The sequence below is a fragment of the Argentina silus genome (genome assembly GCF_951799395.1).
Source record: "Argentina silus genome assembly, chromosome: 15".
NCBI classification, from domain to species: domain Eukaryota; kingdom Metazoa; phylum Chordata; class Actinopteri; order Argentiniformes; family Argentinidae; genus Argentina; species Argentina silus.
Window position 1 is genome coordinate 16858785 of NC_139669.1, and position 27893 is coordinate 16886677.

General features: G+C 46.5%; 1 protein-coding gene across 2 annotated transcripts; it reads right to left on the bottom strand.

Moving 5' to 3' along the window:
• Nucleotides 1–285: 285 nt before the first annotated feature.
• On the bottom strand, nucleotides 286–27610 carry atrx (ATRX chromatin remodeler). 2 transcript variants are annotated; one of them, XM_083685510.1, is made up of 34 exons: nucleotides 27449–27610; nucleotides 25711–25763; nucleotides 25538–25587; nucleotides 25296–25417; nucleotides 24996–25115; nucleotides 24639–24748; nucleotides 24385–24452; nucleotides 21954–24271; nucleotides 21657–21729; nucleotides 21243–21388; nucleotides 20905–21126; nucleotides 20574–20688; nucleotides 20068–20167; nucleotides 18555–18737; nucleotides 17615–17756; nucleotides 17245–17354; nucleotides 16987–17133; nucleotides 16543–16720; nucleotides 16226–16363; nucleotides 15892–16067; nucleotides 15657–15774; nucleotides 14489–14619; nucleotides 14147–14241; nucleotides 13844–13983; nucleotides 13459–13612; nucleotides 12924–13024; nucleotides 11979–12087; nucleotides 11468–11645; nucleotides 11122–11313; nucleotides 5010–5159; nucleotides 3094–3201; nucleotides 2702–2797; nucleotides 2315–2443; nucleotides 286–2108 (listed from the first exon to the last, which is right to left on the bottom strand). In XM_083685510.1, exons 2-34 carry the CDS (start codon nucleotides 25756–25758, stop codon nucleotides 1875–1877), a joined length of 6501 nt encoding a protein of 2166 aa, XP_083541636.1. In that variant the 5' UTR covers nucleotides 25759–25763; nucleotides 27449–27610; the 3' UTR covers nucleotides 286–1874. The 2 variants fall into 2 exon arrangements, with proteins under 2 accessions (XP_083541636.1, XP_083541637.1); XM_083685511.1 differs by lacking the exon at nucleotides 27449–27610 and adding an exon at nucleotides 27054–27082.
• Nucleotides 27611–27893: the final 283 nt, after the last annotated feature.

The following is a 27893-nucleotide window of genomic DNA, read 5'->3' on the forward strand; positions in this document are numbered from 1 at the left end:
TCTGCTTGACAACACCATTTTCAGAGAAGCAGTTGATAAGTGTTTTCTAGTACATTCATTGATAAACTGGATTGTATTTTTTCTCTGGCTTCTCTAACCAGAAGTGCTTCTGTTCATCTTCAGCTGGGGCTATTGGTGTGGAGTGATGCATTCTGCTCCAGTTGAGCTGCCACTCAATGAGATGTTCATGCCACACATCACCCACACACAACAGCAGTAGATCCAGAAAGTGTCTGCATGACACCTTAACAGACACGTATGAAAGAACGACACCAAGACACGAAAGGCGGTCACCCTTTTGGTCACTTTATTAAATGTTATATTAAATACTTATCAAGATAATAGCAGAACAGATTAATGGCAAAACAAGTTGGTGTATTTGCTAACATGAGAACATTCTTAGGAGGGCCACACGTTTCTCTACATTTCTGAAATACACCTTGTGCAAACGAAGGAGCTCGGTCTCCCACAAGTAAGTAATCAGTTCATCATCAAAACAGCTACACCAGTTTATAATTTAGAAGCTAAAATGTGCCAAAGAAGAGAGTACAGGTAGTCTGGGTGCCAGTCTGGTGAGACCTAGTCTGATGCCCTGAGGTGACATTATTGAAAGCTGGAATCATAGCTGAAGTAGTACTTTATTTCTTCCAGGCCCACACCTCTACCAGACAAGCAAAACACTGATTTTACACTGAGTTGCTATTCCCTTTCCGCTTTGCAACTAGGTTGCTAGGGAGAAATTAAGTACAACTTAAGCTATGAATCTTTCATGAAGCAGAATCTAGGAGTTAGCCATCTAACCATGATAACCACGGAATTATATCCTGATTTCTTAGTTGAAAATCAAACTTACAGATTACTGGGAATAAGGAATCAGTTAGCTAGAGTTAGCTGGCTAACTTTATCCTGCTTTGTAAAAGCCAGGCTTTCACCCAGGCTTGGATGCAACACAAGTGGAACATAAACGATGAACAGGACCCACAGTGCTATGCTAGGCAACACTTGACAACGATTACATGAGCTTACAAAAAGTCCAGAGGAACCAGCAGGCAGTTTTGAACAACACAAGCATTCCATAACCATGATCAGCGACAACTAGTGTAAATGGCTAAAAGCAGAATAGAAAAGAGGTCTTCAACATATCTCAAATTTATTTTACAGGACTTTTAGGAAATGGAAATAAGGCCATAACTTTTTTAAATGTTTTATTTTTTTTGTCTCGTCATGGTATCAGTATCTCCCAAAAGAGCAGGACTTTACAGAACCGATAGCTGTCTGCTAGCAGGTAGATTTTGGTGGAGGAATCTATTGGGGATAAAATCATCTAGATCTTTGCATCATAGAATCCTGTCACCAGCAACACTATGGTCCCACTCAGGTTTAGTTAGGCATTTAAAACTGTATAAAAAACAACAGAGTTTAAATAATTAACAAGCCCTCCTTTAAGGGGAAAAGAATAACGCAATGCTTAGAAGCATTTGGGGTAAAACATGTTTTCTTCTTTAAATACATGAAAAATGAAGATAGAACTTGAATAACATTAAGGCGGTATATACAGAATTTCTAATGAAATTGCTAAACACCCCTTCATATAGTCCCTATACATTTTATTTTCTCCTACTCTCAGTGAATTAGAGAAAGAAGGACGTTGAGGGGGTCTTCTCTGTGTGACTCAGTCCCACTGGGGTCGCAAGTGAAAGGAGTAGACCATGCCTGCATCTCAAATGACACCTCACCCCCCCCCCCCTCCCCATATAGTGCACTACTTTTGACCAGACCAAGTCCGATGGTAGAGAACTACTTTTGACCAATGTCACTGCTTGGGGACTAGGGTATCATTTGAGACTTGGCCTCTGAGACAGTGAGGGGCCCCCCTACAGGCCTTTGGAGGGCCCAGGGTTCTTGCCCATGGCGGGGTGCGTGCCGTGACCCTGGAGGGCCCCCAGTTGCTGGTAGAGCCCCATGAGCTCCATCTGACTGAGACCTGAGGCTCCCAGCATGCCGTTTTGCATGGCCAGCTGGTTCAGGAAGGTGGCCTGGTTGGCCATGGCGAGCTGCTGCTCCCGCACCTTACGATTGGTGATCACCTTCTGAACATACATCATCAGCTGCAGAAAGAAAGAAAGAAAGAAAGAAAGAGAGAGAGAGAGAGAAAGAGAAAGAGAAAGGTTAGGCTTACAGCTGGTGATCACCTTGTGGGAAAGGGGTTAACTTGAGGGTTGGTGTCTGAGCCTAGCTAAGGAAGGTAGGTTTGAGGTAGTGTTTGGTTCAGGGAGATGGTTATGGTGAAGGAGACATATTTGAGAGGGCTTACCGTCTGCTGCTTGCCAAGGACGTCTCTGTAGACGGCCTCCCTACGCTTGAGCTCCATCTCCACGCTGGCCTGCCGGCCCAGAGCCATAGACTGCACCTGATTCTCTGTCAGCTCTGGATTCTCCTTCCACTGGGAGGGAGAGAGAGAGAGACAGACACACACACACACGTTAGTCACACACTCTGACATGACAACACTATTCAATCAACTTGTATACAGACTTCCCCTTCCCACTAAACCGGAGCACCTGTATATTTAAAGTAAATTTGAATTTACCCAGCATGTACATAGAAGGGGTGTACATATACACCTTACTGTCACACCATACTCATGGTCCCTCAGACTAAACGCTGAACCTAGAACAGCGGCCCTCCTCCCGTCACTCACCACTCTGCCAATGGTGTCCTCCAGTGACTCTCTGGGTAGAGTCTTCAGATCGTTGGTCGCCTCCATCACCTTCTGACGGCCCTGGTTGATCAGTTCCTACACACACACACACACACACGAGAGAGAGAGAGAGAGAAAATAAGCATGTCTTCAGATACACGTATCAAACGCACATTCCTCCTCATCGTTCCCAGTCCTGTCGCACGCTCCTCTCCAGCCCGCCCCTCTATATAAATAGCAGCTGGCAACAGCGGAGGGGAGCACCAACTGGTGGGGTAGCAGGCTGGCGGCCCTAAGCGGACTCATGTCACAATTAGCAGCGGGGTCTGTGGAATGCGTGGCTCAGGCGGGGAGGGCTCGGGGGCCGGGGGCATGTGGAGCTCATTACTAACCTCCAGCTGCTGGTTGGACATGGAGGCCAGAGCCGCCACGTTGAAGGGGAAGTAGTTGGAGGCCCCCATGTCCATCTGGGTTGGGAAGTTCATCTTCATGGACAGACCCTGAAATACAGAGTGTGTGAGTGAGTGAGAGAGAGAGAGAGAGAGAGAGAGAGAGAGAGAGAGAGAGAGAAAACAGCGGGATTAGAACAGGTCAATCAGGAAGGTGTTAGCTGCCATCTGAAGGAGAGTAACGTGGGAAAGCCTGGATGCTCTCAGCGTGAGTGACACACTAGGCATGTCAGCTCACTGGGGTCTTGTCTAGCTTGCATGCATCAGTGACACTGGTGTGATTTCTTTCAGCTTATGTCCAAAACGCTTCTTGGGAATATGTAGAGGGACGACACTGCTCCAAAGTCAAACAAATACTCTCTCTCTCTCTCTCTCTCTCTCTCTCTCATACCCTTCTGGTTAAGTCCTCCTGTGTGAGTGTTTGAGGCTGTATGTGAGTGAGTGTGTGTGTGTTTATCTGCAGTAAACAGTCTTGTCCCTGTAAAGGCCAGCAGGATGCCGGTGTTTGTGTGTAATTGAGCCTCTGCTGCAGATGCTCCTGTCCCTGCCCTGTAATCTGGCTATCCGGTGTGTACGTGTGCGAGTGTGTATCAGGGTGGCTTTTTGGACCTGGCCAGGGGCAGGTGTGCAGGCCCAAACAGTGTACACACACACCACACACAGCTGCTTCTGTCTCATGTCATGGGAACTCAAAAACACTGACTACCAACAACCCAGAAGCAACCCAGTGGAGTTCAACTGCAGCCGTAGACACTTAGACACACACACACACACACACACACACGGCCTAAACTCTGCCTTTGAGAGTTTCTGATGTACTGTTCGAAACCACAATTTATAGCAGAGTTCATTCTAAGTTCTCTGCAGAGCTAAAGTCATCCCTGTGAGACTCCCGGCTCCAGTGTTCAGTTTCGATTTGGGCGTCAGAGGACTTTCTCACAGTTTCCCCATTTCCTGAGCTGCAAATATGAAATACATACACCTAAGCCAGCGGCCACCTACGGCCCATCCTTCAGAGGTGAAGACAGAAACAGAGGGAGGGTCACTTTCCATTGTTCTCCTTCTGACTGAGGGGATCTTCATCAAGTCCTTGTATGCAGGCTCTAATCTATCATTACTCCACATGCGAGATGCAGGACAGACGCATAACATATCAGAGTAAAGAGCAGTTGAAAGCCTCCATTGTAAAGCCGTGCTATTGTTTTCCTATGAGAGTTTCCCCTGTTCTGTTTAAGGCAGAGAAGCTTAAAACCCTGAGAGGGCAGAGGAGGGAGAGTTAGTTGGAAAAATAATCATTAGAGTGAATTAGACTCTAGGATTACCCAGAGGGAGAGGAGACCTGCTCCCTTACAGCAGCCCCTCTCCCCCTCTCTCCCCCTCTCCCCCCTCTCCAAACAAACCATACTAATTACCCACGAACATATACTACAGAAGAGGAGAGAGAAGGAGGAGGAAGAGGAGGGGGGGGGGGGGGGGGGGAGTGCTGGGAAGAGGAGAGGTGGTGTGCAGAGAGAAAAGAGAAGAGTACTCTGCACACAGAGAACAGCTAGCAGACTAGTGTGTGTGTGTGTGTGTGTGTGTGTGTGTCTGACAATTAACCGACAGAGCGAAACAGCTGAAAGTCCTCTGGGAGATGACATCACAGGCTGAGGAGTGGCCCTGTCATCAGCCTGCTCACTGTGACACTGTGATTGGCCAGATTTGCGCTCAAACCAATTCTGATTCACACACCGTGCCAAAAACAAACACAGCCACATAGTTGACCTTGCAATTAGATGTCAATGTAGACAGAGGGATATGGAGCGAGGCGAGACGTGTGCGTGCGTGTGTGTGTGTGTGTGGGGGGCAGTCACACACACCTTCTTCTCAGCCTCGTATTCGGCCCAGGCGGCCTTGCGGTCCTCTTCGCTCAGGGCCTCTGACTCCTTGTGGTCGAGCAGGGAGTCATGTTCATGGTAGCCAACGATCTGGTCCTTGTAGCTGTGCAACAACTCTGCCAGGAAGGTGTCCTGTGGAGGGAGAGACGCTTAGGGTCAGTCAGGCTAAAGTCTCATTGAGCCTTTTAATATCTCCCAGAGACACACACAGTTTATTTTAGACTAATCAAAACCTAAAAGAGGAGGGGAGAGAGAGAGGACATGTTTTATAAAAAACATGATTCAGACGCTTTCATGCGACTTGGGTTTCCATGACAACACTGTTATTGAAAACAATACCTGAGTAAAAAAGGGAGTTGTGGGCCAGGCCCCGGTCACACAAACGTGCTTTACATTACTCTGAGCAGCTTGTGTTTGCTTTTCTTTGTCTCGCCTTTGCTTTACATTAAATGGACCTCCGCAATCTGGAAACGACACCGGAGGAGGTCACCCTACACACAGCTAGGAAGGGTTCAGCTCTGCACTCGTTTGATCATTTCTCTCTCCTTCTCCCTCTCGCTCTCTGAACAGTGACAATGAGTTCACTGCTACAAACAAAATTAATCATACACGTCAGAGTTAAGAAGAAAAGAAAAAAAAAAAAAAAAAGGAGAAGGGCCGAACACTATCAAATTAAGCAGTGATTGCAAACCTGTGTTGAATAAACAGAAAATAAACACCGGGCCGGGCCAGGCGAAACTGGATCCTTCACAGAGAAGAAGGACCCACCAACCAACCAGATGAGGGTCCTATTTTTAGACCAACTTGAACCCCCACCGAAGACTGAGATAAGGTGGCTGAGACAGGTAGGAGTAACAGGGCCCTGAGACAGACACACAGATCACCCTGCACACCCTGCCTGAGGGCTAACCACGGCTGATGGCTGGAAAATAAAACCATCTGGCAACAAGGAGTACAATCAGGACCAGGACCAGCCTCAGCCTCAGCTTCAGCCACCCCCCCCCCCCCCCCCCACCCTCCCGACAGAGCCCAGCCCCAGCCCGTCCCCCCGCCCGACAGAGCCCATCAAGCAGAGGCTCTGGGCTGCAGCTCCACTCACCAATTAGGACATAAGAGTTTGCCTGCCAGAGGAGGCATCCACACTATACTGCCCTGCCAAGGCAAGACCAGGGTCAAGTTCATGAGGCAATGGGAGGGGGGACATTGGTTTAAAATTTGGTAGGACCAAATTTGTCCAAGAGTGCGCATTTTAATTTTTGGCTTCATTAGGAAATCCACACAGACCCAAACAAGATTGGTGGGTTGGCGCTGATTGTCAGACACCTTTCAGATAAACTGAGCATATGTGAATGTGTGTGTGTGAGATTGAATTTCACTATCAACCAAATATTGAAAACGAGCGTGGATACGGGTCACAGAGCCTGCGGGTCAAATGACAACACAGACACCACCCATGCATTGCATTCTGGGATGCCTGAGTAATCCCCACCAGCTCTGGCTCTGGGGTGGTCCGGTCCATCTCTCGTCCAGACACGCTGTGTGTGCATGTGTGTGTGTGTGTGTGTGTGTGTGTTCCGAACCAGCGCTAATGATGGTAGGTAACCAGACCTGGGCTATTGTCATCCTGCAGGAGCCGGAGGGGGAAGCCTATCGCCTTACTGCAGGGGCACAGCGAGAGAGAGAGAGAGAGAGAGAGAGAGAGACGCTGGGTGGGCAGATTCTCAGAGAGGGAGAAGAGGTAAATTACCCCACTCAACTACAGGGAAGGGGGGGTAGGAAAAGAGGGTTTCAAAGGAACAAAATCTGGGGAGGAATTTTGGCAGTTGATCACAGTGTGTGTGCGCTTGAGAGAGTGTGTTTCTGAGTGTGCAAGACAATTGTGCATTATAGGAGGGGGTAGTGGTGCTTAGGGCCTCACCACACCATATGGGTCACAATACTATAGTCATACAATACGGCTGGATAATCGGCACAGTATTGTGAAAGAATAACTATCGATTTTTATGCACAGCCCTAGATGCTCAGGTCTGAAGACGTGTGCACATGCACACACCTCAATGCTCTGAGACCCTCATAACCTCCCATTCTAATTCCAGGCAGTGGGTTTGCATGGGAAAGTGCAGTTTATTGAACAATGGATCGACAAATTAACTATTAATGTAAAGCATGTCTGGTGCTGGAGAGCTTGGCTAGTACCAAGCACTGAGGGAGGGGGGTAGGGGGGTGAGAGAGGGAAAGAGGGGGAGAAAGGGTAGAATGATGAGAATTAGTATACTAGCAGAAGCACTCCCAAGTCAGCACCTGCCTACGTTGACATAATCTGTATCTAATTATATTCTCTCTGGTTTGAGTGAACAATTGACAGGTTTTTTTTCTTCCCGTAAGCCAAGTGACTGTACACGAAGCAGCCTAACCCTGCCTTTGCTCCTTAAATAAAAGCAGTGTTGAATCAGAGCAGCCCCCCACATCACAAAGATGAAAACATGCGAGCATATAAACTTGCCTCATGTAGGATACTTTACGACTTGGCACGGAGATTCCACATGTACTTCGCCATTAAGACTTTAGATGGTGCTTAACTGGAAAAGCTCTGATGCATTTAAACACCCCCCCCCCCCCCCCCCCCCTCTCCCCCCAGCATTAATTGCTTCGGTTGCTGTTCAGACGTTTGGCCGTGTTATCAGATATTTACTCTAGCTGAGAACACTCTCAACCCCTGTTAAGCCAATTTCCTGCCTCTAAAGTGCAGCTCATTGTGTTCAGAAGGTTTTAAACGCACCCCATGTATTCACCGCTTTTATTTTATTTCTCTCATTACCACAATAATAAACCTCGATTTAACAGAGAGAACCTCACGGGGGTGGGGGATAGAGGGAGGGTGGGAAAGAAAGGGGTAAGGAGGGAGGGGAAAAGATATAGAAACAGGGAGGGAGATGGGGAAAGAGAGGGAAGGAGGGAAAAGAAAGAGGGAGCTAATTGAGAGAGGTGGGGGGTGGGGTCGTATGGAAAGGTGAGGTATGAGAGAGAGTTAGGTAGAGGGTGGGATAGGGAGGGAAAGGGAGGAATGGAGAGAGTTAGAGTGGGAGCAGGAGATGGAAGGAGAGGCTGGAGGAGGTTGGTCTTTTCAGAGTGTTGTTCAGCGCTCCAGCCGCTGCATAGCGTCTGACCAAACGTTTTTGGTCCCAGGAGGCCGTTCCTGCCAGAGACTGCTTCTAACACGCAGGTGCGTTAACCATAGCAACCGAGGGGGCCGGGGTAGGATCCCGACTGCAGGAATGCGAGGGGTTGAGATATTTGTAATACCTAAACTCAGCCAGTCAAAACTCTCTCCCCAGCTGCACGCAAATGATACACATAACCCCACCGGCCTATTGTAAACAGTTTCTCTCAGCAGTGAGCACTTCATGTCGGGCATTGTGCCTGACATCAGACCTCCACCCCTGCAGCGTGGAGGAGTACGCTGTCCTTAATGCATCCAAAACATAAAGGCCAGTCATTGGGTTCATCTGTCAATCAATGGCCACATTTCATAGAAGAAAGAAAAGAAAAAAAGAGTGGTGTGGGAGAGGAGAGACGGGATGAGAGTGGAGAGGTTTTCTCCTGGGCTCTGTGACAGGAGCACGCACAGACACACACACACACACACACAGAGACTTTAATCCAGGCTTGACGTTAAAGCAGACTGGTTTCAGGCAGTGGCACATCTGGACTGTGGCTCATTAAGGGCCAGCTGAGTTACTGCTCTTAATGACCCAGTGTGGCGTGTTCCTCTGGTCTGATCCTGATCCTGCTCCCAGCATCACTGCCTCCCTACCGCCACGCAGGGGACCTAGCACAGGAGCTAATGACTATAACTCCCACCCAACACCTGTTGTCAACAAACACACCAGGGCCCGCCCACTGCCTGCTACTGCGTAGGGTAGTGTGTCTGACTATACGCATACACTATTCCACACATTATTGCGAAGATGTTTGTGAGAGAGAGAGACAAAGAAAGAGTGTGTGTGTGTGTGCTGCGTGGTCTGTGTTTGGGGTGGGGGTGGGGCTGGGCTGGAGGGCCAGTGGGGGCGTGCTCTCGTGTCTGCGCCCCGGCGCTTCCTTTGTCTGCAATTAGTTTCTCTGAAGAGCAGGAGGACTTCTTAAAGAGAGGGGGTCCAATAATGACCCTTCATCAGGTAGAGAGACAGAGGGGGGAAAAGAAAAACAACTTTGCAGAGCTCCTTTGAAAGTTCAGACGAATGGGTGAGTCAGTGGAACAGATGGCCCTGGAGATGGCATGGGGAGGAAAGGGGGTGAGGTGGAGGGGAGAGAAGGAGGGGTCGAGGATGAGAGCGGGTGAGGCTAAGGTGAGAGGAAGAGCTGGGGTGGGGTAAGGAGAAGGGGAAGGAGAGGGCTGCTGCAGGCCGTAGGGTCAGACAGGTTCACTAGAGGGGAGGGAGACAGAGGCCGCCGTCTCCCAACTTTGGGTAAGAAGGGGAGTGACGGAGGAGACTACCATCTTGTAGTGACTGGGCCTATTGTACTAGTCTTGGGCTTTAACTAATCCCATCAGATATATAAATCTCTTTCCCTCCCCATCTCTCTCTCCAAAAAAAGGACATGTGTAATACCCCACTGATTTATACTACAGCACTGGTTTAGCCTTTACACCCATCATATCTAAATGCCAGCCAAACAAAAACTATATTCAAAAAGAACCTGCCACTATGGCTACTTACAATATCACTTGACAACAACGGGCCAATTACTGTCATCTTAAATGACTCCCTAAAACAAAAGAGATACCAAAGAGGACAATACTAGACAGGGAATAGAAATGAAGAGGGCATAAGAGTATCTGCCCCTGGTAGAACTATTCTCTCCTCCTGTGCATATACTCAGAGCATATTTGGCTGAGGGCTTTGGAGCATGTCTGACTCATCTTCATATTATTCCAGGCAGTGAATTCCTTCCGTAATACTGCAGCGCTCTTGCCACATCACAGTTAACCCCCCGGCCAAAACAGGTCACCTCGTTAAAGCGCCGGTCAGGCTCTCCATCTTTAATACTGTGTCACATAAATGTCAGAAGGCTTGTTAAAGATCATACACATCTCACGGGCTGTGTCCCAATGAACACATCTTTCCTCGTCAAGACTCCCTTCACGACCGCTGGTCTAAACGTAGGCTTCTAGATGAGAGGGAGTACGGAGGTTGAGAGCACCGTGGGGGGAAACCTAGCCAACCTAGTTCTAACTCATCTGTGTTGATATGAAGCAAAGCTGTGCTGTGGCTGGACACAGACTGACAAAGACTTTCCAAATTTGCACTCAGACGGGTCTTCTTTTCAGACGGTCTTCTTTCCTTCAACTGCACTGATATGAAAAAAACACAGGAGAAGTGAACGAAACATCTCAAATGCTAACTAGAAGACATGCTCTCAATAAGGAAAGGTTACAAGGAAAGGAAGCCTCCAAGGAGACAAAGCAGAGGGCCTGCCGATGGAGAAAGGAAAAATTACAGGAGAGAAGAGAGGGAGCAGATAGAGGAGATCAGCCCAAGTTCAGAGAGGGGCAGCAGTGCTAGTGTGCCGCGGTGTTGCAATATGAACACTATTTGGTAAATAGCAGTAAACAGAGGAATCTGTGCAGCTGTGTGCGGTTGGACAGCCCATCTAAGGGCCGTGTGTTCTCATTAAACCACAGGGGGCCTAGGGCCTTGGGGGGGCCCGATCCAGTGACACAGCACCTGCACCCAGGAGAGGAGAGGACGGGAAACGAGGGGAACGATAGAAAGAGCCAGGAGAGCAGGCTGGAGGCTGGATACGGGCCGGCCGCAAGAGTAAACAAGAGGGTTTATCACTGAAGCGCTAAAGTTCAAAGGCAGCACACACTCTACAGCACAGGTTTCCAAAAGTCAACTTGGCATTTTAAAGGGCATTCAGTGCTGTTTTGGTAAAGGACATTTTTATTAGGGCAATCGTTAAACGGGTATTTTGTCTGTTTCTTCTGTGTACTGTAGTCATTATGAAACTTGACTGGCAAAGCATAGTTGATAGACATACAAACCCATGCACGCACACGCACACACTCGCGCTCACACACACAAAAACACACCTTGGGCAGCAAGGGCGTGGCTCTCTTGCTCTTCTTCTCTGAGGGGTCGTCCAGCAGGTCAGGTTCAAAGGTGTAGAGCTCCGTCAGCTCATTCATGGTGAAGTGCCTCTCTATCTGCTGCTGGTCCACCACTCTGAAGGACAGAGACTGCTTGGCAATCTGACGGTCATAGATCTTATCCTCCATGGTACCCTGAGGAGGGGAGAGGAAGAGGATTACATCCTGAGGTCCAAAGAGTCAGGGTCAAGGTTGTGTTCTCTCAAAATAGGGGCATGGTTTTCTCTGTGGTCTATTACAGCGCATACGCAGATAAATACAAGTGACCCCTGCAGGTTTAGATGCTGACCTGAGCCAGGAACCTGTAGACAAACACGGTCTTGAGCTGACCGAAACGGTAAACCCTGAAGATACTCTGGATATCGTAGGAGGGGTTCCAGGAAGCATCGAAGATGATGACCCTGTTAGCCGCCACCAGGTTGATTCCCAGAGATCCAGCTCGCGTGGAGATCAGGAACAAGCGACCCCTGGAGATCACAGGACAGGGAGGAAGGTTAGAAGAGGTGAGAGACAATACCCGCATTTTTCAACGGGGTTAGCCTGGTTACGCATCGACCACAGTTGCTAAAACAGTGATGGAAAAAAAACTATGTAAGGAGAAATGATCAGAGCCGGCACAGTATGGTTCGGGTCGGCCCTGTGGTGTGTCAAGCCCCAAAGGGGTACAGAAACAAGGTATTCTAGTAGTCCAGTATGGGACAATTACTTGGATACATCTTAACTTCCCTGTATCCATATAGCCAATATCTGGATAAAACAGGGCTATCATTTGCACACATCTGAACTCAAGGTGTGTTTACCGAATGTTGCTGGTGTCATTGAACTCTTCTGCCCATTTTTTCCGGGCCTGTGCGTTGGTGGAGCCATCCAAGCGGTAGTAGTCAATGTTTCTGAACCACTTCCCATCACCTTCCAGACACAAACACCACAGTTAGACAGACGTTTCATGATCCACATTCTCATAGTCTACTACAGTCATGTCTACTACAGCATTTTCTCTAGTCTCGGTTTCCAAGACCTAGACCTCTCATGCTCAAGAACAAACACATCTAGGTGGTTTTAAACATGGTGGCTTTAGGTTAAGTATGAACAGATAGGTGGTTTCATGGATACCAGCCGTGTTCAGCCTTTAATATGGCAGCTCCCCCGCCTGCCTTCATAACTAACATTTCAGTATGTTTCCAATTACAGCACTGTGATCTTTTCATTACAAATTGCAAACCCTTAAGCAAACATTTTTTTGGTGGAATAAAAAAAGTCAAGGTCTAATCATTTTCAAAATGAAAGCAAAAACAGCTGCTGAAGTTTAATTAGGAACATGACCTTACGCCAGAGGCTGTGTGTGTGTGTGTGTGTGTGTGTCAGTATGCATGTTGCATGTGGGCAGTCTTATGAGTGTGAAATGTACGTCTACACATGAAAGTACTTCAGCTTTCTCTGTTTGCATTCTTTCTACCTCACAAGTGGTTTGGTGAGTTCTAAAACTGTGTTGGACTGCAGTGTAAAACCACAAGAATTAAACAAAAGGCAGACAACGGTACAGTAGATGCTGTCTGAAGACTACAAATGAGAGCAGCTGTGCTCCTTGAACCCCATTAATTTCCCCACTAGTTGCTTGATTATACAGAAACTGCTTTGTAATATAGAGAAGTCATCGGTGATTAGAAGAACTTGAATCCAAACCATAATACCGTCCCATCAACTCACAGTTGGGTGTTTGTGAGATGTGAGTGGCCATGGCCTACCTTTGTAAATGGACTCCGTGCCTTCCTCTTTGGCCCTGCCAGCCAACTCCAGGAAGTCCTCAATAAGATCCAGAGAGATGAGGGACTGACTGAAGACCAGCCTGACAGAGGAAAGGAGAGAAGTATTTATCTGTTTATTTGGATCTCCATTCGCTGTTACAATCGCAACAGCTCCACTTCCCAGGGGGTCCACACAAAAACACACTATACAAAACAGTCCTAGACAACTAGAGAACAGAGAGATCACTGGGCATTCAATCAAATTCACTCAAATATCAACTCACCATACTGTCACAAGTTACTATTTGATGTACACAAGCACTACAAGTCATACTTTGGCACATTCAACAAGTCCAATCAACTCTGAATTGACACTTGTCATGTGTCATAAATATAGAGGTTTTTTTTTTAAATTGAGCAAAAAAGTAAAAATTAAAAGTTAACTGGAATGCTTTTACACAATTTTTTTTTTTTAATCTAAAACCAATGTGCTGTTTTTAAACATTTATTTACAGCAAAGCTCAGCAGTGCTTACACTTTGTCGTCCACCTCCTCGGCCATGCGCAGGATCTCGAAGAGCAGCACCATCTTCCCGGAATGATCCAGGATCTCAGAGTCAGGCTCTGTCACAAACTCCTTGTGCCAGTCATGAGCGGGGGTGCCTGAGCCGGGGCTGGTGGGTGGCCGCACTGTGGGGGGGGGGGGGGGGGCAGAGGTTAACTCTGATGGTTAAAGGTATAGTTCACTCCCAAATCAAATGTCTGTAAATAAGAAGACACCCTCACTCCAGTCGACATTCCCAAGACACCTTTTAAGCCATTACATCCTGTTCATTTAGCAACTTGCAGAAACCGGACCCCATCCACTTCCATTATATTACAGAATATTCCCACTGTTCCATTTCCATGTTCACTTCCTACCTTCCTCTACAGGCTCCGCCCTGTTGCGGCTCTCGGGGTTTCCGCCTCGTGAGCTGGTGTTCCACTCTTTGATCACCTCCAGGGCATCACTGTCAGAATCATCTGAGACCTTCTTCTTCCCCTTCCCTTTCTTCTTCTTCCTGCCAGGGGTAAGAGAGGGGGAGGAGAGGTAGGGAAGTAGGGGGGAGAGAGAAGGAGGGAGGGTAGAGAGACAGAAGGCTCAGCTCAGCAGAGTAAAGAATCCCAGTTTAGTGTGATCTAAATCACAAGACTTGTGTAACGTCAATGGTCGTGTGGTTTTACTTTTTCTTCTTGTCGTCCTCCGAGCTCATACTCATGGAGGACTCCTCTGTCTCTGAGGCGATGAACTCCTCCATGCTGTCCTCGTCAAAGTACCCCTGAGACAGACCACAGAAAGATCACAAACACACTCAGAGCAGCACTGAGAGCAGGAGCACGGGCAGCACAAACTGATGAGTGGGGGGAAATTCTGCCACTGTGCAGATGTGTGTTTCTACCCTGGGGTGTGGGTTTATCTAACTGTTTGCATTTTCATTTTTCTACTTATTTTGTACTTGGTTTGTACTTATTTCATGTGTGTGTGTGTGTGTGTGGTTGGGCTGACACTTGTCTCGCTCCCCTCACCTTGTTTTCTTTACTGATGTAGTCCAGCTGAAGGCACCAGGGATGGGTCCAAATTCTGCTGAGCATCTGGAAATCCTGGAAGAGTTTGGTCCCGGCACGGCCCCGGCCCCCCTCCAAGGCGTTCCCCACACCTGCGCAGAGAGAGTGTGTAAGCGCGCGTGTGTGTGTGTTTTGTACCAAAAGCACAGCTGCAGCTGAGGTACCACTCCCTCACACTCACATATCATCTAAGTTACAATTTCAACAAGTACAACATACGTTTTTTCTACGCTGCCACTAAAGGGAGGAGGAGGTAAAAAGTGGGGCTGCAGTAATTAAGCAAGTTACTTTGGTTAGGAGTTCAATTCAATTGAAATTCTATTCTATTATTTAATTAGAAATTCAGTAGAAAGTATAGTCCATTACCTCAGTGATAAGCCTGGAGGCTGCAGGACCTTTACAAGCTTAATCTACAAACAAAGTGTCTATTGAACTCCCTCAGATTGATTAACGGCTTACTGAAATAAGCCAATGGGAGTAGCTAAAGCGCTTCAGCTTCACATCTCAGCTCTGTCTGCTCTGTGTGTGCCAGCGGAATGGCCTCTTTAGAGCTGGGGGGGCTCAGGAGTTAATATCAACATGTCCAGGTCTCTGAAGTTTACATGAGGGGGGATGAAGGAGGGAGGGAGAGAGAAATGGAGGGAGATGGGGACAATAAAAATAAGTCCAGTCATCCCCCCTCCAGAGAGGCCGGTGGTCTTCAGTGGAGAGAAAGCAGCCTGGGGGTCCAGAGGGGCAGTCTCAACACCAGAGCACCAGCGGTGGGCACAGTGGAAAACCTGGTCTAATGAGGCACTGGACTGACCCCCCTCCCTCTCTCCTTCTTTCCCTCTCCGTCTCTTTCCCCCACAGCCTCTCTCTCCCAGAGCTCTTCATTAGAGAGGGAGACGTGGGAAACTAGGCTTATACCCCGCCTGCGGCACTCTGCCAGCTGCCACTCTCACACACACACACACACACACACACACACACACACACGGCCGGCCATAACACCACTTAACTCAACAAAAAAGAAAGAACAAAACATACATAGTCCAAAAACCATCTATTGAAAACAGCAGACTCCAGATTAAAGTGCATGAGTTGAAGGTGACATCAAAAATGTGTCTCAGTACAGCGTGACTCATACCTGTGAAGTGCTCCAGGTAGTATCTGTACAGTTTAACCTGGAGGGGTGTCACTCTCACTGCCAGCACATACTCATGTTTCGGAGGCAGGAACTTAGTCAGCGCACTGTAGTCTCTTCTCTGTGGGGAGACAGTAGACAGAGGTCAGTGTTGCTCAGGTCAGGATTGCCTTGTGTTCTTCCACCCAACGGTTGTTGTAAGGTTGTAATGTTGGGGAGGGTGGGACGCATCCCATACCTGGACGCATCCCGCCAGCATCTCGTAGAGGATGTGGGCTCTCTTCTTCATGACGCGCACGTCCTGGTCTGTGGAGTCGGCACACTGGCCGTTCTGGATGGGGTTGATGAAACGGTTCCTGAACTCCTTCACTGAACCCAGCAGGTTCTCCTTGATGAAGTTCACCATGCAGTGGTCTGGAGAGAGGGGGGGTTAAATACATACATACATGCACACATATACAAGCATACACACAAATAGTGTATATCAAGCCAGTCTTCCGTACAAAGCCCACTTCATACTATCAGTCACTTTTCTTTGGCAGAGACATGCGCTGGCTGAGAGAGAGACTCACACTCTATGAGGTTGTTCTGCAGGGGGGTTCCTGTCAGCACCACCCTCCTCCTGGTCTTGATGGAGTTCATGGCTTTGGACACGGCCGACGCCTCGTTCTTCAGGATGTGACCCTCGTCACAGATGACAAAGTCTGGGCCTGCCAGAGAATACACACACACACACACGTACCGTAAACATCAGGTGTCACATACACATACAACGAGAACGATATTTCAAAAGGGTGGGGTATTTTGCTGCCTCTCCATAGAGCAGCTTCAGAGTCTGAGGCCATGTTGTTCAGAGGAAGAATGGCATTTCTCTACGACACTACATTACCTGGGTCTACCAGCGACTTCTGAAAGGTCTCTTTGAGCTTCTTGCTCTTGATAGTCCTGCCTTGGGTGAGGTTGCGGTACATCTCATAGCCGATGATCATGATGCCCCCGTCCTCCTGCCAGCGCTGCAGAGCGTATGCCCGCTCCTGGGGCCTCTTCACTGTGGCAAGCTCAGTCACCTGACACACACACACACACACACACACATAATTATACACCGCAATGCCAGCAAAAAAGCTCAACAATAGAAATAAGGAATTTGTCACTCTCACTCTAGCTAGAAAACATTAAGTTGAGTTATTAAGTTGAATGGTAGCTGTGCATGACTGAACTTGTAAGGCACAATGGAACCAATGGAACAGTCTCATGTGCAAACGCTGCATGCAAGGCGAGCTAAATCAAGCACAATTCCAAGTTCATAAATACAACAAAAAAAACTCTTCACCTCTAAGCTCTCCTCGTCCTTCATGCCATGCTGCCACTTCTCAAACTCGTTGAGCCAGTTGAGTACAGTGTTGAGAGGACACACCACCAGAGCCGTGGTGAAGTTCAGCTTCTCACACAGCAGCAAGGTGTGGAGGAACGTCACCACCTAGAGGACAACACAGGAACTGCAGTGAGACAGTCAACCAACCTTGAGAGACAGAAAGAGGGACCGGGCACAGTGAAGTCTACATCAAGCAGCACAGCTAATTCCCCTGACCTGCAGTGTTTTTCCCAGACCCATACAGTGGGCGAGGATGCAGCCAGACCCAGCAGACTTTGAGATTTTCTTCACCGACTCACAGCAGCAGTCCCACATAAACTGCACCCCTAGAAGAGAGACAAACGCAGAGCATATATTAGGAAAAACTCATAGCTCGACTTAGAAGTCAAAGCCTTTCACACTTTAGATCCTATTCTACGATCAACATGTTGTCAATTATCTTCAGCGATCAAGTGAGCCATTGTTCAATCAATCCATCCTATTTAAATAGCACATTTCATACACAGAAAGGCAAGACAATGCACTTTACAACAACAACGAAGGAAGAGAACAAAAACACAACAAGATAGAAACACTTTGTTCTCACCGTCAACCTGGTGGGGCTTGAGCTTGGTGACCAGGTTCCTGTGCACCTGAACAAAGGTCTCCTTCGTCTCCTCATCCTCATCCAACACCAGCTTAGTGGTGATGGGACAGGTCTCCTGAGATGCCGCCTTCACCACGATCACCTGACACAGGGGGGTAGGGGAGGGGGAGAGAGGAAGAGGAAGGGAGATACCTCTCTATATTTCTGTTGTTTTTGTTTCTTTTCACCATGTGCTGTATTTTGGCTATTGTACTTTGTTTTTCACTTTCTTGACAATCTCTTTTTAAATCGTTCCTAGTCATGTAAAATGTGTTGTGAGTGACCTTGCGTTGAAGGGGGAGCTATTCTGTCCCCGACAATGAGAGCCCCGTCCCCGGGAGGACAGACGGCTGGGAGCTCTGTGGCTTGAGAGGTGTGAGAGCTGCGATGATCATTGTAAGACTGATAAGAGGAATGGTGGTTGGGTCTCCTTGGTAACCTAATTTAAATACTGTGGTTGTAAATGATATAAAAGCAGGGGTCATGAAATAGCATGTCTTCTTTCTTTGTCCCGTCGTGTGGTTCTCTTCATGAGTAGCATTATTTGATTGACCTGTCATCCATCCTCTCTCTCTCTCTCTGAAGTATTCTCCTTGTGATAGTTGTACAAGTATACAGTATTATTAAAGCCTCATTTAATTCATTCTATTTTACCTTTCTTGCACTAAATCAGCACAAACTCACCAATTTGCAGTGATAATTACAGTGGTGTTAGATTATCAATATTAGATATGCTGTGCTATTAACAAAATATAGCCAAAAGTCTCTGCCAAACCTTTGTGTGGAAACTGATATTATAAATCTATCTACAGCATTAAATGCACTCAAACAAACATGAAAGGGCACATTTTTCAGAAATTCCTAGAGAGAAAATACGTCGACTGATGGACAGACATTTTACCTCTCTGAGTTTGTCCCTCAATTGTTCCCTCTCAGCGATGCGTTTCCTCCTGTCTTCCTCTTCTTTCAGGGCATCCCTCGTTTCTGTCCGCAGCTTGTCGTCCTTCAGGATCTTACGAATCTTCTTGCGACCCTTGGGAGAGTTTTTGTCGTCTTCGTCACCCTCATCCTCTCCAGAGCCACTCTACAAGAACACCACATCAAATATCACCCCTTAATCTTCAGCCTCAGAGTCAACCAATCAGACTGACCAATGTCCTACACCACCCAATTACACTCTTGGGCCCTGTTCAAAGATCCCTCCTCGGGGAGGTAGTGGTAGAAACAAGGGTCAATGCTGTACACAGGAGAACCTGACTAAACGTGAACGCTACAATCCTCTTATTGGGCCTAATGCACGAAGCGATATACGAACCAACTTCCTCTTATTTTTGTTTGTATCCACGATGTGTTCTTATTTTGTTAGTACCCACTGATTTCTGTGATTCACCAATGTCTCCTTATTTTTGCTCTTCTCTTAGGTAAGAGAACATTTTACGAGTGGTCAAGAGCACTCTTACCAAGATAAGAAAAAAAACATCTCGTTTTCACAGTCCACAAATTGTTTGTCCAACGCAAGGAAGTTTTATATTTGAGGAACATAAAAAAAAAACGCATGAACATCATATAATCAAATTTAGATTATCATATGTTTTACAGTAATTATAATGATTGGATTATTACATTTGTGGGCTAAAGAAATACTATTTGTCCAATGATCCAAATTAAGACTATAAAAACCCATGGCTGATATACTGCCCTTAGATGCTTTGGCCATCCAGGCCTTACACAGAGAACACATTTTTAGAGATAGCACAGATCCATTTGATGAGATGAATGAATGGCTGCTGAGCCGTTTCAGATTGCCAACAGCACTGCTTTCAGATTTGTGCAATACTCTGGAGCCTCAACTTAGGTGAAACACACACCGGTCAAATCCTGTGCCTCCACACCTGCCCTTATATAGTGTTTAGGGGCGTTACCTATGCTAATAACAAACATTCGGCCACGCGCCTCCAAAGTATGATCAAGTGGGATTCATCATTCAGCACGCCTGGGTAAGAGCAGATTTGGATGGTTAAGAACGTTTGGTGCATCTGGAGTTGACTTCTCTTATTTTTTTCACTTAACAGAAAATTAAGAGAAAATATAAGAGTCATTTAAAAGAATGTTTCTGCATGAGGCCCATTGTCACAAAAGGTTGGTAAATGCTATTCACCATGGTAACAGTGTGTTAACATGCATTTACCCTCGACTAAATCCCTAATTCTATTCCCTTTACTGTTCCTTGAAGTCATTACTTAAGTCAATACTCTCTCTATCACATGACTGGATTGGTGAAAGCCATAGAGTGGAATCTCTGCCTTCATGTATCTAAAAACATGCAGATCAATGATTAGCTCAAAGATGGGAGAAAGGAATATGGATGCATTTTAGGGAGGGAAACAGGATGGCAGCCACTTGTCCCTCAATACCTTCTCATTGCTGGAGGAGGAGTCCTGCACCTTGATCCTGCGACGCTTCTTCTTCTGGTGGTAACTTCTCTGGTTGTCCTCACCCTTCCTCTTGGAGGATCTGGGAGAGAAAACAGGGTCAGTCTAAGAGGATGCATTATATATATATATATATATATATATATATATATATATATATATATATATATATATATATATATATATATATATATATATATATATATAAATAACAATAATAAAATGTAACATACAAATTTGTGGCAATTTTTATTATTATTTTTTAAAATTCAAAGCGTCTTACAGTGCATACATTTTTGTATATATGGTCCCAGCAGAAACTGTTGCTAGTGCCATACCAACTGAGCCACACAGGCCCATTATCTCTGCCTCTTAAGCACAGTGAAGTGGCTACGTTCTGTAGACTACATCTTTGTGTTGCCTGAGGATCAGATTTCAGAGTTATCTGAGCCGTTCCCATTATTAGGAGAGCTATTAAGGAAAGGCACCTGGTCCTGCGGCGGGGCCCCTCCTTCTCTGATTCGCTGAGCTCCTCACTCACTGCAGTCTCACTACTAGATTCAGACTTCTGAAAGTCTGAGTCTGCAGAATCATCACTACCCTCTAGAGAAAGTGGGGTGGAGAGAGAGAAAAAAAAAAGAAGAAAAAAAAGAGTAAGAGCATAATGTTTGCCACACCTTACAAAGTAATTCTACAACAGTCACATTAGTTTGCAGAGTAGGATGAAAAGGGGTTCCCTGATCCATAGACGCTGAACACAGCAGTGCCCCCACCCCTTTCCCCCCTCCACAGGCATGCCCATGCAAACAGTGTCCTTACCTTTCCGTCTGGTCTTCCTCTTGGTCTCCTTCTTCTTCTTCTTTCCCTTGGTGGCTGGTTTCTTGTCTCCTGATTCGCCATCACTCAGGGAGAGTTTGTGACGTAGAAGACGGTGACGGCGGCCACTCTTTTTCACGTCTACATCAGAGCCAGAGACCCCAGCATCATCATCATCGTCGTCGTCGTCATCGTCGTTATCATCGTCATTATCCTCATTATCGTCTGTAGGAGGGTATAGGAGCAGTAACATGGCAAATGAACCAACTACATTTTCGCAAAGAAAGAGCCCCGTCATTAGGGTTGACAGAGATGAACAGTATAAAGTAGAGGTAGCTCACCGTCCTGCTCTCCATCCTCATCGTCCTCTGCAGTTTTCTTTGAGGACTTCTTGTGTTCCTTCTCTGAGCCCTCATTATCTGAGGAGCTCTCAGCTCCTGATGAGTAGTTAGCTTTGATTTGTGCCAGGAGCATCTTCTTAGCAATTCTTTGAGGAATAATAACAGGAAAAGTTTTTGGACAAGGAAGAATATCAAATGCTTGGGAAACACTCAAGAATTGTTTTATGTTGCTCTTGTATGAATACAAACTGTTCAAAATAGCTGCAGAGAAAGTGGGTTAAGGTGGGTTAAGAGGGTTGGAGATTAAACTGATGCCAGTCATTAGGGGTTCTGGTAAGTGTTGGACATAACACTTGGGCTAGAGTTGGGGTAATGTTAAGGAGTTGAAAAAAGGCTTGGGTCTGAGAGACATACCTATTCTCAGGGTCCTCGTCGTCGTCATCATCAGCCATCTGAGATGCATCATGCTTGCCCTCACCTTCATCCCCTACAAGAGAGATACAGTGGTAAAGGGATTAGATGTGTTCTTCCCTCCTGGAGAGCTGCTGTGTGTGCAAGCTTTTGTCCCTGTTCTGAACTAACAAACCTGACCTCAGCAAATAAATGTGACAATCCAAGCCAGTGGATTAAATCAACACATCAGATGACTTCCGACGACACTAGTGACTTCCGGTTCTACATCCCTCATCTAGTAATACCAAACCCACTCACCTGAAGACTGGTGGAAAGTGTGCCTTCCTGCTGCCATATTCTCCTCCACAATGGGCTTGATCTGCTGTTGGTCACTGTCTTCTCCAGACTCCCCACCCTGGGCTTCCCTCTCCTCCTCATCCTCACTGGACGAAGATGATTGCTGTTTAGCGGCTTCTTTGCCTCTGTGTGACTTGCGTTTCTTTTCATAGGACCTCTTTCGATCCCCAGCCTTAATCTCTTTTTTGCCCTCCTTGGTCTCTTTGTCCCCTTGCTTCTTAACCCGGCTGGACCTCCTCTTCCCAGTCCCCAGCTTGCTCAGGCTCTTCATCTCTTTCTCCAGGTCGGAGTCATAGTTGGAGGAGTCAGAGCCGTTCTGCTTCTTCTTATTAGATGGCTTCTTGGCTCTGGTGGAGGTTCTCTTACCATCGTGTTCAGAGTCAGAGCCGTTCTGCTTCTTCTTATCAGATGCCTTCTTGGCTCTGGTGGAGGTTCTCTTACCATCGTGTTCAGAGTCAGAGGAGTCAGAGCCGTCCTGCTTTTTATTAGATGTCTTCTTGGCTGCAGTGGAGGTTTTCTTACCATCATGTTCAGAGTCAGAGTCAGAGGAGTCAGAGCCGTTCTGCTTCTTATTGGATGCCTTCTTGGCTGCGGTGGAGGTTTTCTTACCATCATGTTCAGAGTCAGAGGAGTTGGTCTTCAGTTTGCGTTTGGCTGACTTCTTCTCCCTCTCCTGTGATTTGGTGGATGTCTTGTTGAGCTTGAACAGACACTTCTTCACACTCCTGCCAGAGCCGTCTGCATTACCATCCTGGTCTTCCTCTGAGCTGTGCCCTGCTGCAGCAGTCTGGAGAAGGATGTCTGGGACTTCATCAGAGTCAGATTCTTCCATTTTGACATCAGAGGAAGCATTGGCTCCCCTGGTCCGTTTATTCTTGGAGCTTTTTGTCCTCTTGGACGCCTTGCTTTGGCTCTCGCCGTCAGAGTCACTGTCACTGTCGTCCTGTAATGGGTCAGCCTTAATCTCGCCATCCACTGGCTTCCGCTTTGGCGTGGTCTTCACTCTAGAGGACCACCGGTTATGAGGAGGACTGTTTTCCGGGGATGCAGCTCCATCAACTTCTTGCTCTTCTTCTTGCTCTCCTTCTCTCCCCAACTTCTTGCTCTCCTTCTCTCTACCTCCATCTTTGTCCTTACTTTTGGTCCTGGACACCCGTGTAGTCACCACTGGAACAGGCGTCAACTTCACAATCAGGTTCTTCACTTTGGGAGGGTCCTTTTGAGAATCAGCTGACTTCCTGTTGGAAGCGGCGGGCTTAGGTGATTCACTCACTTCTGTCTCTGTGCTGTCATTCCCCTGTGATAGCATCGTAGAGTCGGCAAGACTCTCCACCATCTGAAAGAGTTCGTCAGGGACGGAAGGAGGGACAGAGACAATATCCTTATCAAGGGACGATTCATCAGCTGATGCAGGCCCATCGTCACAGTTGGCGTCTTCTTCAGATTTTACAGTCTTTTCTTTGGCTTCATTGGCGTCTGTGTGGTCCTGAGTTCCTTCTAGGGAATAGACAGGGCTTTTCTTCATTTCAGCCTCATCTGACACCTCATCCTCCACTCCATCTGGCTCCTGGTCGTCATCAGGCATGTCATCCATATTGTCATTTACCTCATTTAGAGTCTCAACCTGGCTCTCAGTGTGGTCAGAGTTAGACGCGACTCTATCAGTGCTATTCCTCTCTGTGTGTAGCCCTTCATCTCCATTATGCATGTCTTGGTTCTTGAATTCAGGCTCCAAAGCCTCCTCTAGGGCAGCATGGGCCATTTTCAGATCAGCCAACACAGATTTGAAGGCCTTCAAGTGCCTATGCCTGACAGCACTGCCTCCTTGCTCCCCTGTCGCCTGCTGGATAAACTTAATAAAAGTGTTATTCAGTCCTGTTGTGGTTTCAATTAGCTTTTTCGTTTTCTTGACCAGTTCTTTGGGAACTTGCAGTGCCTTGTAGGAAAACGTCAGCATCCCGGAGCCCTCGGGATGTTCTTTCCCGTTGACGACCGATTTGTGGCCTTTGCCCTGTTTGTGCCCTTTGCCTTCACTCTGCCCTTTTCTTTCTTTCTTTTGGTTCTTGTTCCACAGCGGCTGCAGGTTCTGCATGACACTGTGGCAGTTGGAGGTCAGGTCATGAAGGGGCTCTGGGCTGCAGATGTAGCAATTCCATTTACAGTTCTCATCAGTGATGACTGACAGCTCCTTCCTGCCCAAGTTGCGCAGGATGCACTTCTTGCAGAAGCCATTGTTGCAGTAGTCACAGCAAATCAGGTTGCCCCCTTCAGCACACCACCTGAGGATGGGATCATTTACGTTACCTTTTGGACAGGTAAACTGAGGGCTCAATGCATCAACTATAGACATAAATCAAGCTTGAACAGTTGGAATCTTTTTCAGGTTTCCTACCTGCACTGCTCATCCATTCCGTCCGAATCTTTGCTGATGTCATCGCTTGTGTAGTACTTGTAGCATGACTGGCAGAGGAAACATTTGGGGAGTAGCAGTAATGAAAAGGAAAATATAATACAGAAACACATGCACCAAAATAGCAAGTTGTTCCAATGCTACTCATAAGACATATTGATTAGCTAGCATATTACCACACTACCACTATTCTATGTTTCGTCTAAGTCTAACAGGTACATCAGATGAATGTCTACCTTGCAAATGAGCACTTTGAGCATGGGATGCTCAAAGATAGAGTTGCGCTGAAAGTGGTTCACTTGCTGACCGCAGGCAGTGCAATTCACTCTCTCCAGCAAAATATCGTCTGTGATGAAAAAGGCATGAAAGACAGGGAAGAAAATCTGTTTTAATAGAATGCCAACTCCAGTTGAGATCCATTTGAATATCAGTTCCACTCAGGAAATGGGCACAACCTTAATGATTTAATACTATCATTATGAATATATTCCTCAGACTATTGCCCCAATACCTTTTACAAACTTGATTAACATAATGTATATTATCTAGGAGTACTTATAAGTATATTAATGTGTTCATAATAAGAGACTGACCATCCCGTTTCCGTGGGATATCTACTCTGAGCTTCATGGCTCCTCTGCTACGGAACTCTGGTCCTCTGAAGTCATCTTTGTTTTCATTTCCAGCTGGCTCTGGTCTCACGACCAAAGTGCCTAAGATAGGGCAGAAAGAAAGGAGAAAAAAACAAGAAATAACCTCAAACATCCACCTCAACAGCAAAAAAATGTGATTGTTCAATGTGGAAACCTGCCTTTTTTACAGTGACAGACCAAAATCAGCAATAAAACATGATATCAGCCGCAGCAACACCCTACTCGGACAGTCCACGGTACCTTTGGGCAAGCCGTCCATGTCGCAGTCGGAGGGATTGTCTGATGTGGCGTCTTCATTTCCACTCTCATCTGAGGTGTCTGATTCATCTACTCCAGTGTGCTTGGTTACAACAGTAGGCTTCCTGAAAAGTTGTTGGAGAATACAATTGCATACATGAGCAAGTGTAGATGTTGATGTTGGTTGGTTGGTTGGTGTGTGTGTGTGTGTGTGTAAAGAGTCAAGACCCCAATGCCATAGCAACCTTTTAGAGCGAGAAGATGAAGGCCTCATGGTCTCAGTTGAGCTCCCAGCCTGAAGAAAAAAAAAAAAAAAAAACAGTTAAGAAAAATAACAGTAAAATCAAAGGCCTAATGTGGAAAGATATGTGGGTGGAGAAACTAGGATAGACAAAACAATGTTTCTCAGGAGACCTACCTCCTCCATCACTTGGTCTGTATTTGATTCTGTGGATGCCTTACTCATTTTACCTGTGAATGAGAGGAAATTCTATATCAACAGCTAAAGAATTACAAATTATCAAAACATGGCGGCCAAGAAACAGCAACAGTCGACTAAACTAACAACAACATGAAGATCAGGTTGCAAGTCTACTTGTTGGTCACAGTTCTCAACTTCCAGACTCAACTTCAAGGAAAGAATCTCAGTGGCAAAAAAAACATACCCTAAGGGTCTAACTGCATAACGCTAAAAACCAAGCACATACTGATGTTGACTTCAGTAAAGAATGGTTGAAAGGATGGCCCAAAATGTAATTCTCATAATTCTCAAGGTCTATATTGGGAGAGGAACATCAAAATGGTCTGATGACTACCAGCAGAGTGCTAAGCCACAAACTTCATGCAAGCAATACAGTGTGCAACCCAAAGATACAGAACAATAACTGTAACATAACCACAGTCAGCCAGCCCTGACATAAAAAGGATTCAGCAAAGGCTACTTATCCCCATGGTCTCATTGTTATAGTGCATACTTCAGTTTCTCCACCCAGAGAGCATATCACTCTCCACCACCAGAGACTTGTGGGACTTGGGCCTGAATATTTTCCTCCTGATTCTGAATAATGACTCAAGTACTCATGAAGTTTCGTCACCAATATACTCAACTTGCTGAAACAAATAGGATTGTATGGTGTTTGGAGAAGAGAGAGAAATTATACGTATGCACAAATTTGGTCATAGAGGGACCTAAACTCAAATAGGCCATCAACCGTTTCCATCAATGGTGCTTAGGTAGTCATTGTATCTCCCGGGAAAATTGTTTACACGACGCGCTGGTTAAATACACACTAACTACGTTAGCGAAATAAAACAACAGCTTATAAGTGCAAAAGCTTAGTGAATTTGACCGATGCGCTTACTGCCAGTTCAACAGACGGATTTCAATTCCCCGTTAGCTAGTTTTGCTATGTAGCTTAGCAAGCTAGCTATGTTTATTGACATTTTGCGTCATAGGCGCGAAGTGATTCGCTACTGCTGTGCTCGTCTTCCAAGTTCGTTTCCTCGACTCTGGTCTGGATGAGTTTTCTCGCCGTAGCCATGGGTTCAAGAAAGTGAAGCTAGTAAGCAATGTGAACTGACATGAATCTGCAAATCACAAAAAAACAAGCTAGCTTGCCGAGGCCTGTTCACATTCAAAGGAAAAACAGCTAGCTAGCTAACAAACAAGATTGGCTGGCTTGCTAGCTTGTCTGCACACAACTAGCACCAGGCAGGGTGACCCGGCTAACACGCTGCACAATGTCAAGATTTCAGCGTTACCGTGGCAACCTTGCAACACCGGTGCATGCATCCACGGTCCAATGCATTCAAGGCATGCATCGAAATGCATGCATTCTAGTTTGTCCCCTCCCCTCGCCTGATATTTTTTTTTTTCAGATTCAGCACAGCTAGGAAGCTAACTGCAAAGTAGCTGGTGCATTCCCCGGGTAAAACATGTGTTACATTCTACAGCGGTAAAAGTTAGCATGTCAGCACGGTAGAGAGAAGCTATCGAACATGAAGCTAACAGTCTTCGTAGTACAAGTAGTGGTAGTATCAGTTAGCTAGCTACATTGTAGCTAAATGTGCCGGCTGCGTATACCGGGGAAAACCATAGCACTCACTGTCAGTGCATCAATGCAAACTCTTGCATAAAAACAGGATAGCATCCATACCTACTGTTCTCTGTCGTCATTTCTTGAATGACAGAGACACGTGTAGATCGCGGCACGTTGTCCTTGAGATGCAGCTGCTCAACAGATTCTCAAGAGCTGATATTTAGGGGGGAAATGTGAATATTCTATCAACCCCGATCAGCGGAGACAAAGCACGGGCGCCATCTTGCCGGATGGATGGAGACGCACTAAAATGGCGCATCTAGCCCAAATCCTAAATGCAATCCTATTGGTTAATGAGTGAAGAAAGTCCTGCTCTCTGAATGGTGGGAGCTGTATTTCCTGTAAATGTATTGGTGCAAAAATAATATCGCTTACCTTCTCTTGTCCCTCCTCTTTGGTCCAGTTTTATTTTGATTCATTCATTGAACATAAGGAAGCATGCACGATGCGTAACACACTTTCCCTGCACACTAAAGATGCATTATACACTTGAGATTCAGAT

Excerpts from the sequence above, each read along its gene's own strand:
- atrx (XM_083685510.1), bottom strand. The coding sequence starts at position 25,758 with ATGAGTAAGGCATCCACAGAATCAAATACAGACCAAGTGATGGAGGAG. Across the intron at positions 20,689-20,904 it reads GAGGAAGACCAGACGGAAAG|AGGGTAGTGATGATTCTGCA; the intron begins GTAAGGACACTG and ends CACTTTCTCTAG. Across the intron at positions 11,314-11,467 it reads TCTACAGGTTCCTGGCTCAG|GGTACCATGGAGGATAAGAT; the intron begins GTCAGCATCTAA and ends TCCCCTCCTCAG.